The sequence below is a fragment of the Parasteatoda tepidariorum genome, chromosome 9, assembly GCF_043381705.1.
Source record: "Parasteatoda tepidariorum isolate YZ-2023 chromosome 9, CAS_Ptep_4.0, whole genome shotgun sequence".
In the NCBI taxonomy this organism is placed as follows: domain Eukaryota; kingdom Metazoa; phylum Arthropoda; class Arachnida; order Araneae; family Theridiidae; genus Parasteatoda; species Parasteatoda tepidariorum.
The window spans coordinates 17,571,732-17,585,491 of NC_092212.1; the positions used below are offsets into that span (position 1 = coordinate 17,571,732).

The window sequence follows — 13,760 nt, forward strand, 5'->3', positions numbered from 1 at the left end:
AGTATAGATTGCATAGTTGCCTTATTATATGGCGTATTAAATTGCATAGCCACTTACTTTTTTGTCTCGGGTAAAATAATTTTTCTAGAGGATATTATAAATATGAAATAAATAATAATATGTTAAATAATTATTTGATATAGTATGTAATAAATAATAATATGTTATGTCGGCATAAAATATATATATGTTATTGTGAATGACCGAAATAGGTGGTTGTTGACTTTCCACCGGTGAAAGTTGAGAATCACATAGTCTTTATGATAAATGTTTGAAATATGTACTAGATCTAGTTAAGTTCCACTGCCCGGTATGCCCTACATCAATGTTTTTCAAGATCAAGTGTCCAGTATGCCTTTAACCGGTAGTCCAAACACTTATGTTTCTCCTTATCTATCCTCAGAAGATATTAAAACTATAGAATAAGTAGAATAATATCAACAATTAAATTAATATCAAATCGGATGTAACAAATATTTCTGATCTTCACCATAGCGACTATGTGATTGTTGACATTCACCGGTGAAAGCCAACGTTATCTTGATTTCGGTTATTTACTGTAACGTACATATTGTTTGCCTAATAAATATAAACAAACGACTACCAATGTCGTTTGCGACTACCAATAGTCAACTCCGTTGGCTTGTAATTTTCAACCCAATACAGAAGACAAAGGACCTTCTGGATCAAGTAGTGGGAGAAAATTGCTTTTATTGAGGACTGATACGCATTAACGATACATGGCGAGGAAAAGCACGAAAATCTCTCACGGTTAGCCTGACGGCAAGAGGACTCTAGCCAACGCGACCTATAACTGAAAGTCTTTGCACGGTTTTTATAGGTTATCCGAGCAGTTCACTATGAAGGTAAAAAAATTGACGAAAGAGCCATTTAATAGAAAATCTAATAGAAAGAAGAAAGTGGTAGAAAATATGTGTCTAAAATTTTTTTTTAATTTATGAATATAATTGGTTTGTCTTATTTACTAGTCAACCACTACAGATTCAATTCTTAAATATATATGAGAATTTAGGTTCAAGCGAACAACTGGCTCATTTTTTAAATAGTCTGCGCAGACTACTTATAAGGAACCGTGTACCCCAGAGGATATTATAGGTCACCATTTTAGTCGATGCCAGCCAGGTGTTAAATTTGTGTCGAATAGCCATCGCTCGGATTAGAACCAATGTCACCTCATCGGGATGAAAAATCTATTACAAAATAGTTTCGACACCCTTTCTTCTTACCCTGACTATATCCACTCTGAAAACGTCACTCAATCTTTCATTAACAAACAAAAATAACTGCTAATTATTACGCAGGGAAGAAAAGTTGTTTGAACGAAGTTGTCTATAAATGACTTTTTGTTACCATTTTAAAGATACATCCAGAGTAACTGCTGGATTCCAACCCGCTTCTTTCACGCCTAGTCAGGGAGGCGCCTTTTTAACACGTTGAATGCCACTCTAATTTTACATGTCTTTCCCGGCTGGCCAAAAGGTAAATAACAACAAACTAAATTTGCAATTATTAGTCAGACTTTGCAAGTTTTTTAAATGGTTAGAATGACATATCTGGAAAAGTGGTGAATCATATAAGCCTACGGATTGTTTAGAAATAGTGGTGGATAAAAATCTACTAATTTGAATTTATTAAACCAAGAATCACAATTAACAAACTATCGCTTGAAAATATTTATTCGCTGTCCTGAACAAGTTGGCATCTCTGTGTATAAACTATTTTAGTCTGTTCTATATTGCATCAATTTCTTCAAACCATTTTAGTAACGATAATGATACAGAGATGCCAACTTGCTCCGGACAACGGATAAATATTTTCAAGTGGTAGTTTTTTAATGTGTGATTCTTGGTTTAATAAATTCGATATATTAGGTTTTTATCCACCACTATTTCTAAATTATTCGAAGACTTGTATGAATCGCCACTTAAAAAGTTAAGGCATGACTTTCACCTTTCAGTTGCGCTTCGGCGATTTATTATTTATTTCCACTCAGATGAAGAGCCCCTAGCGGGGCTGACGCTAAGATAACCAACACATATGAGTATGAGTAAGTTAAGGCATGCTAAACCTTTTAAAAATAAGCAAAATTTACTAAATATTTGTACATTTTAGTTAGTAGTTAATTACCAATTTTAAAAATATTTTTACTTGTCCGGAGCAGTTGGCATCTCTGATGATACAAAAAAAATTTAAAATTTAATCGAATTTCGAGTCTCTCCTATGGTATTGCATACCTGCCAACTTTCACTCTTTCCGAGAATGGATTTTCAGAGTGGTTGTAAAACAATAAACGAAATATAAAATCTGACTCAAAAATATAGTTATATTTTGATTCTATTGAAATTCGCTTGTGCAAGGATTATTATGATTTTATATATTTATTGTAATTATTTATATGTAGTGGTGGTCAGACTCATTTATAATTATCATTATAATTCAAAACGTTAATTGGAATAACCTGAGTATTGCTACCTCTTTAAATATGAAAATAAAATCTTCCGGCGAATTCGGAAGAGTAGGCAGGCATGGTATTGAACGTGTCATTATTTTGAAAACGAATGTGTTGGAATGTATCATAATACATTTATGTTTTAAAAAAATGGTAGTAAGATATTTTCTTTTTTGTAGAAATTTAAAAATTAGCAACTCAAGCATACCATTGCGAAACAGAAATCCATTATAATGGTACGTATGACTGAAATTAATATCATAAATATGGAATTATGAAAAGTTATGCCGTGAAAGCTTACGTCTTCTATAGAATAATACAAAAGGTTCTTTTACGAGAGAAAGTGGTAAAGGGTTTACTTTTTAACCCGTTTTCTCCCGAATTTATAGATTGAAATGATACAAAAAGTGGTTTTATGGAAAAAGTGGTAAAATATATTATACCAGAACCAATAAAAGAATGTAAAAAAACCAATTATAAATTAATTGGTTTTTCTACAGTTAGAGCATTCAAAAAGTCTTTGATAGAGCAAAAAGTACTTGCTTCTTATAATTCTAGATCTAATCAGAAATAACTAAATCATTGTGGTATCTGAGAATCTTTTAATTCACCCAGATAAATGAAAATACTGAAAAAAGTTTCTCACCACAATGAATGTCTTTGAAAAAAGGAACTGTCCTAAATGTATGATGCTGGGCGAGAACCGGTTAATTCAGAGGTAATGTTCTAGCTTAAAGCTACACAGCATATATAGGCCAGCCAACTACTACACTTCTCGCAAAATATTTTGCAGAGTGGTAGACTTTCAAAAACCAAAGCTTTCAGAATTTTGGAAATTTGCTAAAGTCTCATCACAAATGTGTTATTACAAAGTGGTTTTTGATATGAACTTTTAAATCATTTATATGTAGTGGTGCGAAAAAATAAGTTGAATAAAAAATAATACATTGAAACATAAATTAATAAATTTTTACTAAAAGCGTAGAAAGTTGGCAGGTATTCTTGCATGAGATTTCTTAAAAGAGTTAAGTTATTTTCGGATCGTTGATATCAAATCGGCATTAAAGCCCAAACCCTGATTTTCAAATTACACTAGAGTGACTTGCAAAGTGTGCCCACCGCTCTGTTACGTAGGGCGTAGTAGGAGTAAGGTAATAATATATTTCAGTTTATGATACAATACGTTAAACTAATGTCTATATATATACGTTACACTAATGTAAAAAAGTTATTTTTTAAAGAACAGACGAATATAGCTAATCCCCTCGTTGCACAATTTTGAGTCGATTTCTCCTTTTTGTGATAAGATCTGTAACAACATTGACTCCATGTTCGACAAGCTAGGGGGAAGGGGAGGCAATTAAAAATGTTTAATGATAGTCTACAGTCAAGGATAGAGACGACTGATGTTACCTTTAAGCAAAAATTCTGTGAGACGATCATCACTTCAAAGTTTACTTAATTAAAAGTTCAACCAATTTCTCGTAAGTCTGAACCTCTGCTGTTTCAATATTCACAAAAGGGTTCAGAACCCATAAACCCATTGAGGCACTTCTAGGGAACAAGACATCTTTAAAACGGTCAGAAAAGTTCATGTGCAAAGAGTCAAGATGTTGACAATTTTCTTGTGCGTCATCAGAGTGAATTTCGCCTGCTTGGCTGAACTCATTCCAACCAAAATCCTGCTTACACGAAATGAGTTTCTTTAGAAAGGCGGAAATAACTGATTTTGAATGAATCAAATTGAGCTCGTTGCCTTGAAGATGTAAATTATCACCCTTAAATTTCACAGATAAATCTGTCAAAGTCTTTCTTAAATTCTAGCAATCTGTCTCTCAGAGCTACATCTCTGTTTTCGAGGAACTCAAGCATAGAGTCGAAAGGATTCCAATACCTATTGAGACAGAAGCTTTTGGAAAGCCAGCGAAGTATCGGCAAGTGATTGAATTCCTTATCGTTTTTTTTCACAACTGTCTGAATAATCAATCGTAGAGAGCATTACAATGAATTTTGTTCACTGCAGATATGGCATATTGCAATGATTGATGCAAATGGTTGCTGAGATTTTCCCCTACTAAATGCTTTCTGTGAATCACGCAGTGAACAGCTAAGACATCTGGTACCTTCCTTTCCAAAAGGGCAATGTCGATCCACCATTGCAGGAGCCTATCAGTGGTGATATACATAATATTCGCAAGAGGAATGTTTTTCTCTTTAAAATAATCTTTGAAAGTATTAAAAATAGATTTACCTTTGATATCTACAATCAAGCTTCTTGCAAAAAGCATCTCTTGAATAATTTTTCCTACCTTCACAAACCGGACATATGCCTACAGTAAAGCCTACATTATCTGGCAACGTTGATTTATCAACTTGAAGGGAAAATTCGTTGAATATCGAACGTTTGCGTAAAGAAATTTCAACGTCTTCAGGCAATTCATCATTTCGTCGCCTCACTATATCGTTGCTTACGGGATATTTTTTTATTACAATGGATGCGACTGGATGGTGTGAAACTGTTTCTAAAATTTCCTTGACAAACGGCAGTATCAACTCTACTCCGATGGTATGAGCTTTCCCAGATTTAGCTATAAATTTTGATATATTATACGAAGCTATTAAACCATCGTCGCATTTTTGTGATGAGGTTGCTAGTAACCCAGAGACCGAAGGTGCCTTCAGAAGCGTGATAGAAGATGTTCATGAAAAATGTCAAATCTTTATTTTGTTTGTCAGAATAAGTTTTTTGCAAATGCTCCTGATAACGGTAAGATTTCATTACCTCATTAGATAAAACTTTATTACAAAGTAAACACATGGGTAGTTGAGAGTTCAACAGTGATTGAACAAATCCCAATTTCAAGTATGTGGCACTGTATTGATGACACCTCTTTTTATTAACCGACATTGTTGGTGGCAGGGGAAAAAACTTTAATGAAGCTAAGAAAAACCAATATAATAAACACGGGTCAAATCAAAAATTCATACTGAAAGCGCAATGACTTCAATTTTCCCCAAATGGCTTGAATAAGTCGAAGGCAAATGGTACAGACTCATGCGCTGAGGTGTGTTGGTTCGAATCGGAGAATAGGTGCCGTATAAGTTCGTTTTATTGCTGGTACAAATGGTTTATCAGATAATCTTTATTTATTATATTAATTAAATTTTTTTCTCTTTAATATTAATTTTAGATTAATTTTATTTATTAAATAAATCTTAATTTAATAATTTTATTTCTAAGTTTTAAATTTGAATGACAAAACATGCTCATCGCCCCCTACCGCCCAAAACATACCCAACGCCCCCCTACTGCCCAAAACAAGTTCACCGCCCCTCAGCATACTCCCAATGCCCCCAGGGGGGCGGTATCGCCCCCGTTGAGAACCAATGATTTAAATCATTTGTATATAGTAGTGTGGAAAAATAAGTTTTAATGAACAAAAAAATAATGCAGTAAACAAATTTATAACAACAAATAAACTTAGCTAACATTAGAATAAATTTTTACAAAAAGCTCAGAAAGTTAGCAGCTATGCATATGATACTTTCTATGGCGTATCATATAAAATGCCACTTAATTGCTTTTATCTCGTAACATGGGTGAAAGCCCTTATATAGCAAGACGGAAAAGAGAAAAACCTGGTACGTAAAACATTTCATTCCAGCATTTTTTTCGAAAAAAATGAAATATCTGTAACTATCAAGATTTCTTTTATAATTCTGGCATATATATAAAACTGCTTCTTTTCCAAGATAAAGTAGATATTGTTGAAGAATTTAAAAAAAGAATAAGTAAACTCCTCCCCAAAACTAGCTATAACTGAAATGGTTTTACTACCAGTCTTTCCTCTTTTCCGTCTCGCTCTCACCCCTGTCTCGTAATTACTCTTTCAAAGTGTAACTCAAATTATCCTAACTCTTATTTATTTACTAACTACCACTATGAATTTATTAAAACTTTTAAAAAAAGTCTTACCTATTTCTAATTAACATAGCATCTGCCCACAACTTATAGAGCAAGCACTTGTATCATCACAAGAATTATTTACAAAATTACAAATTAAATATTTACTTTTTTATATCTCTCAACCTGGTAGATTTAAAAAATAAAATTTAACTTTTATAGGGAAATAAAGTTTTCTCTTGGGAAGAATTTTATCAATCATAATTAATTTGAATCTAAATTTTTATAAGTTCAGTAAAAAACGTTTTTTTTTTTTTTTAAATCCGTAAATTCTTTGCTACTCCTAAATAACGATTTTATAAAGATAGTAATTTTCAATTTTTCGCAAAAATAACACGATTCGTAATTGTTTCTTGCTTTGCTATTCAAAAAGAACGAAAGGAGTTTCTCTTAGACCCATTAAGAAATATAAAATATATTTCACCAATCAAATATCTTCTCTTTTTGCATCCTGAAATTGTTGCCTTCAAATCCTCTAATTTTCTTCACTTTTTGCATCCTCCATATTTTTTGGGTGTAAAATTGTTTTTTTTCTTTTTTTTTCTTTTTTTTTTTCGTTTTACAACAAATATGAAGGTGGTGTAAAAATAGTGATCACACTAATAACTACACTGGGGAATAATTTTTTGTTGCATTTATACAAGTACAATGTTGATGTAGATATTTCAATTCTGAAAATACTTTTGCTCTGATGGTTACGGAGTCTTTGCAAAATGATATTTTTCAGCTTAGTTTATTTTTTATATGAATGCAGAAAATTATGAAGAACTTATAGGTGTCTATACATGCATATACTTTTGTATGTTCCTTTGAAAATATCAAATGAATAATAACAATGTTCCTTTCGACCAAAAAAAAATATTATCTGAATGTATTGCATCATAAACTGGAACGTATTAGAGCTTTCTTTCTACCACTCCTTACGCAAAAGAAAAATGGCGACACAAGGCATTCACCTTTAGGAATTGAACGAATTCCAGGCGGAGAATTTATTATTAAATCGGTTTGAAACTCTAGTTTGTAAAGAGAAACCGATTTCCGGTGAAATTTCGAAGTCAAAGAGACGAAAATATCTAAGACCAGTTCCAACAATTCACGAAGCAGAAAACAAACAAAAAATATGCATAAAAAAAATTGTTCCCAAATATAATGAATCTAATAGCAAAGATCTTAATCTTAAGGTCTGGTTTCTTAGGACAAGCGCCTGATCTGGGCGTCAGCGGGACGTCAACGTCCCGCTGACGCCAGCAAAATACTGGTTTGTTAGCTCAAGGCCTGGTTTCTTAGAACTAGCGCCTGATCTGGGCGTCAGCGGAAAGTTGACGTAGAGCTGACGTCAGAAAAATACTTTTTTGTTAACTCAGCGTGAGCAGTCGGTCCAACGCAGACATTATCTCTCATTGCGCATGCGTTAATAACGTAAACAAATATTTATTTTGAATTTGTATTGATTTTGTTATTGTCGACCAGTGTTTTAGAGAGCAAATAATGACTTTGTCCAAGAAAAAACACATTATAGCTGAGCTAAATGAAGAGTGCTATGGTTAATTAAGAAGTTATGTTTAATGTCAAAATCAAAATCTTGGCTGATTTCAATGTACTGCTGGATGTTGTCCGTCATTGCTTCTGTGGTTAACGTCACGTTGTAATCCAATTGCAGTTGATTGGACGGCAATTGTAGTTCAAGATGAGCGTTCGATGACGTATACTATCAAACTCACAAATGGACCAATCAGAGGTTAGCGCTGATTTCCAGCTGACGGCGTCCTGTCCTAAGAAACCAGGCCTTTAGCTCCTATATAGCTTGTCTTAAAATATACTTATTTATTTCCGGTATTTTAAGTTCTAATAACTGAATCATGATGTCCACAGCCGAGAAAAAAATTTAAAAAATCTTAACAAATATTCTGGTTTAAAATTATTTAGACAGTAATTGACCCTCTACTTTAGTTAAGACAACATCTGCTCACTACTTACATAACGAGCAAATGCTTTAATTTTCAGACACTAGTGTAAGCTTTGACCCTAATATTTATAATAATTACAAAACTATATTTACTTTTTTATTCTTCTCATACTGGTAGATTTAAAAAAATGAAATTTTTACTTTTATATGGATTTGAAGTTTCCTATTAGGTGAGGTTCTTATCAATCGTTATTAATATGAGTATATATTTTAGTGAGTTCAGTAAAAAACGTATATTTTTTTTTATAATGCTTCAGGAAAGACAGCATTTCATTTTTTGCAAAAATACCACTATTCGCATTGCTGTTCGAAGACGACGAATGGGGTTTCTCTGAGACCCATTAAGAAACTACTGATAAAATACATTTCCACAATCAAATATCTTCCCTTCTTGCATGCTGCCATTTTTACCCTCATATCCTCCTTCACTTCTTGCATCCTGAATTTTTTTTTCCTCCAATCCCTTAATTATTAATTAATTTTTTTTCATCCGATTCTCCAAATATCTCCACATTTTTCATACTCCAATTTTTATTTCTAATCCTATGAATATCTCCACTCTTTGCGTCCTCCAATTTTTTCTTTCTCTCTAATTCCCCAAATATATTTACTTCTTGCATCCTCCAATTTTCTTGGTGTAATTTTTTTTCTTGCATAAACAAATGTGTATGCGTTTTAAAAATAGTGAACATACTAATAACTACACCGGGGAATAATTTGTATCTCATTGTTAACTGAAATGCATTATGGCTTTCTTCCCACAACTCCTTACGTCGAAGAGAAAGGGGGACACTAGGTATTCACTCGAATCATGATGACCACAACCGAAAAAAAATTTATAAAGTCATAACAAATGTTTTTGATCAAGGATCCTGAATTAGAATGAGAGTTGAGAACTCTTTAGAGCGCACGTGCTGTGTTCAAATTTTGTCCAGCTGCGTTGCAGTTACCACACTGTAAATTGACGATTCTCGCTTGCATTACCTTATTGTGAGGATTATTTTAATCATAATAAATATGAAAGAAAATTCAAATCATGTTAGACAAAGAAAAATGCTGCTTTTTTTTGTACTATGAAGTCCTTTTTTATACATTTTTTTCTTATTTTATGGATAATGCATAGAATTAAATAAATGCAAAACTTAATATTATTTCCTGAACGTTAAATCTTATTCCAAAGTTTCATTTTGCAATGAATGCTTTATCAAATACTGATTAATATATTCTTCATAGAAAGCTTTCAATTTTAATTATTTGGAGAAATAAATTTAAGTAAATTGAAAACATATAGGTGAGATTAAAAACTATATACTTCAATATTATTAATCTTTTCCTGTTTTTAAAATAAATTAGCATAATAGTTTTTTTTTACAGATCTCAAATATTTTCGCTCGTTGGTTTCAAGTTAGCAATATAGTCCAAGCCGCGATTTTTTAAATTTCACTACAGCGACTTGCTAAGTGTCCCTACAGCTCTGGTACGTAGGACATGGTAGGAACAAGGTAATAATATATTTCAGTTTATGATGCAATACGTTAAATTATAACATCTTAAGAGTTATATTTTCAAAGTAACCGACAAATATACACAGAGAATACGTTCTTATTAAAACTGTACATTCTGATAAAAAAAATAAATAAATATCATACTAAATAAAAGAAACTCGCTTTCCGAACAAAATTAATTTCTGATCTGTCATCCCCTCAACCGAATCAGCTAAGATCTAGTTCTTGTACACATGCAACAAAAAAATGGTTCCAAAAATTTATGGTACGAATTGTTGTAATTTATGTTTTGAAAATTTATGATTTGATATATTAAAGTTACATGCTTTTAGACATTATTAAAGGAGCGGACAAGTGTATAGAATAGGTATTTATATAAACCTATGCGTTTTTTAGAACTGTGCATTCAGGCGTAAGATAAATTGAAAAATATTTTGAAAACAAATTCAGCAGACCAAACAAAACTAGTTTTAGTTTTAAAATTCCCTCACCCTTTCTTAGTTTTAATTCAATGATTAATTAACTGCTCAGCTTCAGCAAACGTTTTAACCGGTTAACGCCCAGCGTCATATATTTGGGACAGTTCCTTTTTTCAAAGACATTCATGGTGGTGGGAAACTTTTTTCAGCATTTTCATTTATCTGGGTGAATTAAAAGATTCTCAGATACCACAATGATTTAGTTATTTCTGATTAGATCTAGAATTATAAGGAGCAAGTACTTTTTGATCTATCAAAGACTTTTTGAATGCCCTAACAGTAGAAAAACCAATTAATTTCGATAGTATATTATACCTCTTTTTCCACAAAACCACTTTTTGTATCATTTCAATATTTATATCCGGGACAAAACGGGTTAATAAATGAGTAAAAAATTAAGTAGTAAATTACGAAGAATAAGGACAATTTCGTCCACCACGTTGAATGCCATGCTAATTTTACATGGCTTGCCCGTCTGTTGGACTAACTAAAGATACTAACTACTAACTAAATTTGCAAATATTAGACAGATTTTACTAGTTTTTTAAAAGGTTTAGCTTGACACATTAGAAAATAAGTGGTGATTTATATAAGCCTACTAATTGTTTAGAAATAGTGGTGGTTAAAAATCTACTGAATTGAATTTATCAAACTAAGAATCACAATTAATAAACTACCTCTTGGAAATATTGATTCTCCGTCCGGAGCAAGTTGGCATCTCTGAGTATATAAATAAAACTACTTTTGTGTGTTCTATATTCCATTTAATTCTTCAAACCATTTTAGGTACGATAATAATATAAAAATTTACTCGACTTATGTCTTTCTAATAATCTTGGCCTCGCCAGTCACCGGTGACCCCTATGGCATTCAACGTGTTAACCCTTTAATGGGCCCTTTATTTCTAGTAAAGGTAAATTAAACTATTTCTGGAATTGAAATTGTTTTAAGAACAGTAATTGATATTAAAAAAAACTCATTTAGTTTATAAAAATGCCATTTTTTTTGTGGTAAATATACTTAACATGACCTATTAGGAACTTACTGACTTTTATTTTTCTTTATTTATAAAATAAATTCCTTAAATGCTACAAACTTCAAAAGGAATTATGTATTTTGTAACTTTTATACGTTTTTTAAAAGTGACAAATGGTTACCAAATTTATTCAAACTAAATTCAAGAAAGCTGAAGTTATTGAAAAATGGAAACCAAAACCTAAAGGTGGTAAAACGTGGTGATAAGTATACTTACCACGGCCTTCAAAAGGGTAAAAAGTGTCACCATGGAGCAACTACAGTAAAGTTGCATTTTATAACTTTAAATTTTTTTTTTTTGCATATTGCTGGAAAATTCACTTAAAATGAAAAATACTAAAGCAAGCATAACTTAAATTTTAGTAGAAAACAACTTTTTTTACAAAGCGGAGCGAGTTTGGCATATCTGTGAATTAGGAAAAATTAAGTGGCAATATATATGCAACAAAAAAAATTGTTCTCTACTAATATTTAATATTTTAAAGAAATACAACTCATGTAATATAGTAAAAACTGAAACCATTCATTGTCATTTACATTCATTTTCCTGAAATTCTTCTGTCGGACAAAACATTTCCAGAGATGCGAACTTCTGCATCGTCTTGTAAAAAGGTATTTTATAAGGGAAACGAAATTTAAGTTATTTTTAGTTTATTCTACCTTTTAAGAAATTTTTCTGCCATTTCACATCGAAGTATTATATAAAATGCACTTTGATTGCTTTTATCTCGTGGATACTTTTTAAAAGAGTAAGTGTAATTATATTAGGTCTACGATTTATAACATTTAATTTGCTACCAATTTAATAGAACTTAGACAGAAATTGAACCTACTTAGATAACGGGCATTTGCCTTAATTTTTGAAAATAATCAGTTCATAACAAAGCAAGGTTTTACTTACTCACTTTATTTAAAAACAACTGGGCAGCTGGGCCGCGCAGCGTTCCCTATCCCATTCATCATGAAATTACAAAAATGAGTTAAAAACATTTTGAATAAATTTTATCCTCCCTGTGTCTTGAATATATATACAAAAAGGAAGAAATATAGTTTTGTCACCGAGCCTAAACAATAGAGAATAAAAGAGAAATTAACATGTAACTGCTTTCTTTTTGTTTAAAAAATAACTAGAAAAAAAACTTCGCGATATTTTCTTAATCGTAGAAAGAAAAAATACTTTTCGTAACAACTTTGTCAAATTAATAGAAAAATATGCATCTGCTACAAAAAATACTTGCCATTCTAAACTATCTTTCACATGTAAAAAAGTTTAATTTTTTTTTCCTTAAACCTGTTGGAACAGGAACATACCTTTTACTCTTTCTGAGAATGGATTTTTCAAGTGGTAGTCAAACAATCACCGAAAAACAATCTTACTCAAAAATATATTAATATTTTAACTCGGTTAAAATCCGCTATCATATAGATTATTATGCTTTTATATGTAGTGGTGGTCAAACTCATTTATAATTATTATTATAATCCGAAAAGTCTAATGGCATGACATGAGTTTCGGTACCACTTTTAATACGAAATTAAAATCTTCCGGGAAAACCGAAAGAGTTAGCAGCTCTGCAGGAATTATTTTGTATCGTAACATGCCCACTACTTAGATAACGAGCAATTGCATTAACTTACAGAATTTTCTGAGGAAAACTTCACAGGGTTCACAAAATTACAATACGATATGTACTTTTTTATAACTGTCCTACTGGTAGTTTTAAAATAATAAAATTTTGATTTTATATGGAAATGAAGTTTGCTATTCGGTAAGGTCTTTACCAATTGTTATTAATATGAGCACAGATCTTAAAGAGTTCAGTAAAAGACATATAAAAAATGTTTTTTTTTTAATCCGTATATTCTTTGCAACTCCTAATTAACGCTTTAGTAAAGATAGCATTTTTTTTTTTGCAAAAATAACACTATTCGTAATTGTTTCTCGCATTGCTGTTCGAAGAGGACGAAAGGGTTTTTTCTCAGACCCATTATAAAATACAAAATACGTTTCTCAAATCAAATACCCTCACTTTTTGCATGCTGCTATTTTTACCCTCAAATCTTCCTTCACTTCTTGCATCCTGAATTTTTTCCCCTCCATTCCTTCAATTATCCATCAATTTTTATCGTCCGATCTTCCAAATGTCTCCCTTTTTTTCATACTCCAATTTTTCCCTCTAATCCTATAAATATCTTCACTCCTTGCGTCCTCCAATTTCTTTTCTATCTAATTCTCCAAATATATTTACTTCCTGCATCCTCCAATTTTTTTAGTGTAATTTTTATTTCTTTTATAAGAAAATGTGTACGCATTTTAGAATTAGTGAACATACTAATAATT

General features: G+C 31.6%; 1 protein-coding gene across 1 annotated transcript in view; it reads left to right on the forward strand.

The window, feature by feature from the left end:
* LOC122272717 (cysteine-rich with EGF-like domain protein 2-B) overlaps nucleotides 1–13,760 on the forward strand; it is a gene marked incomplete in the record, with an annotated part of 45,967 nt that overhangs the window by 18,402 nt on the left and 13,805 nt on the right. Inside the window, 1 exon segment of the mRNA XM_071185379.1 lies at nucleotides 2,650–2,706. Coding sequence (XP_071041480.1) covers nucleotides 2,650–2,704 — 55 coding nt within the window.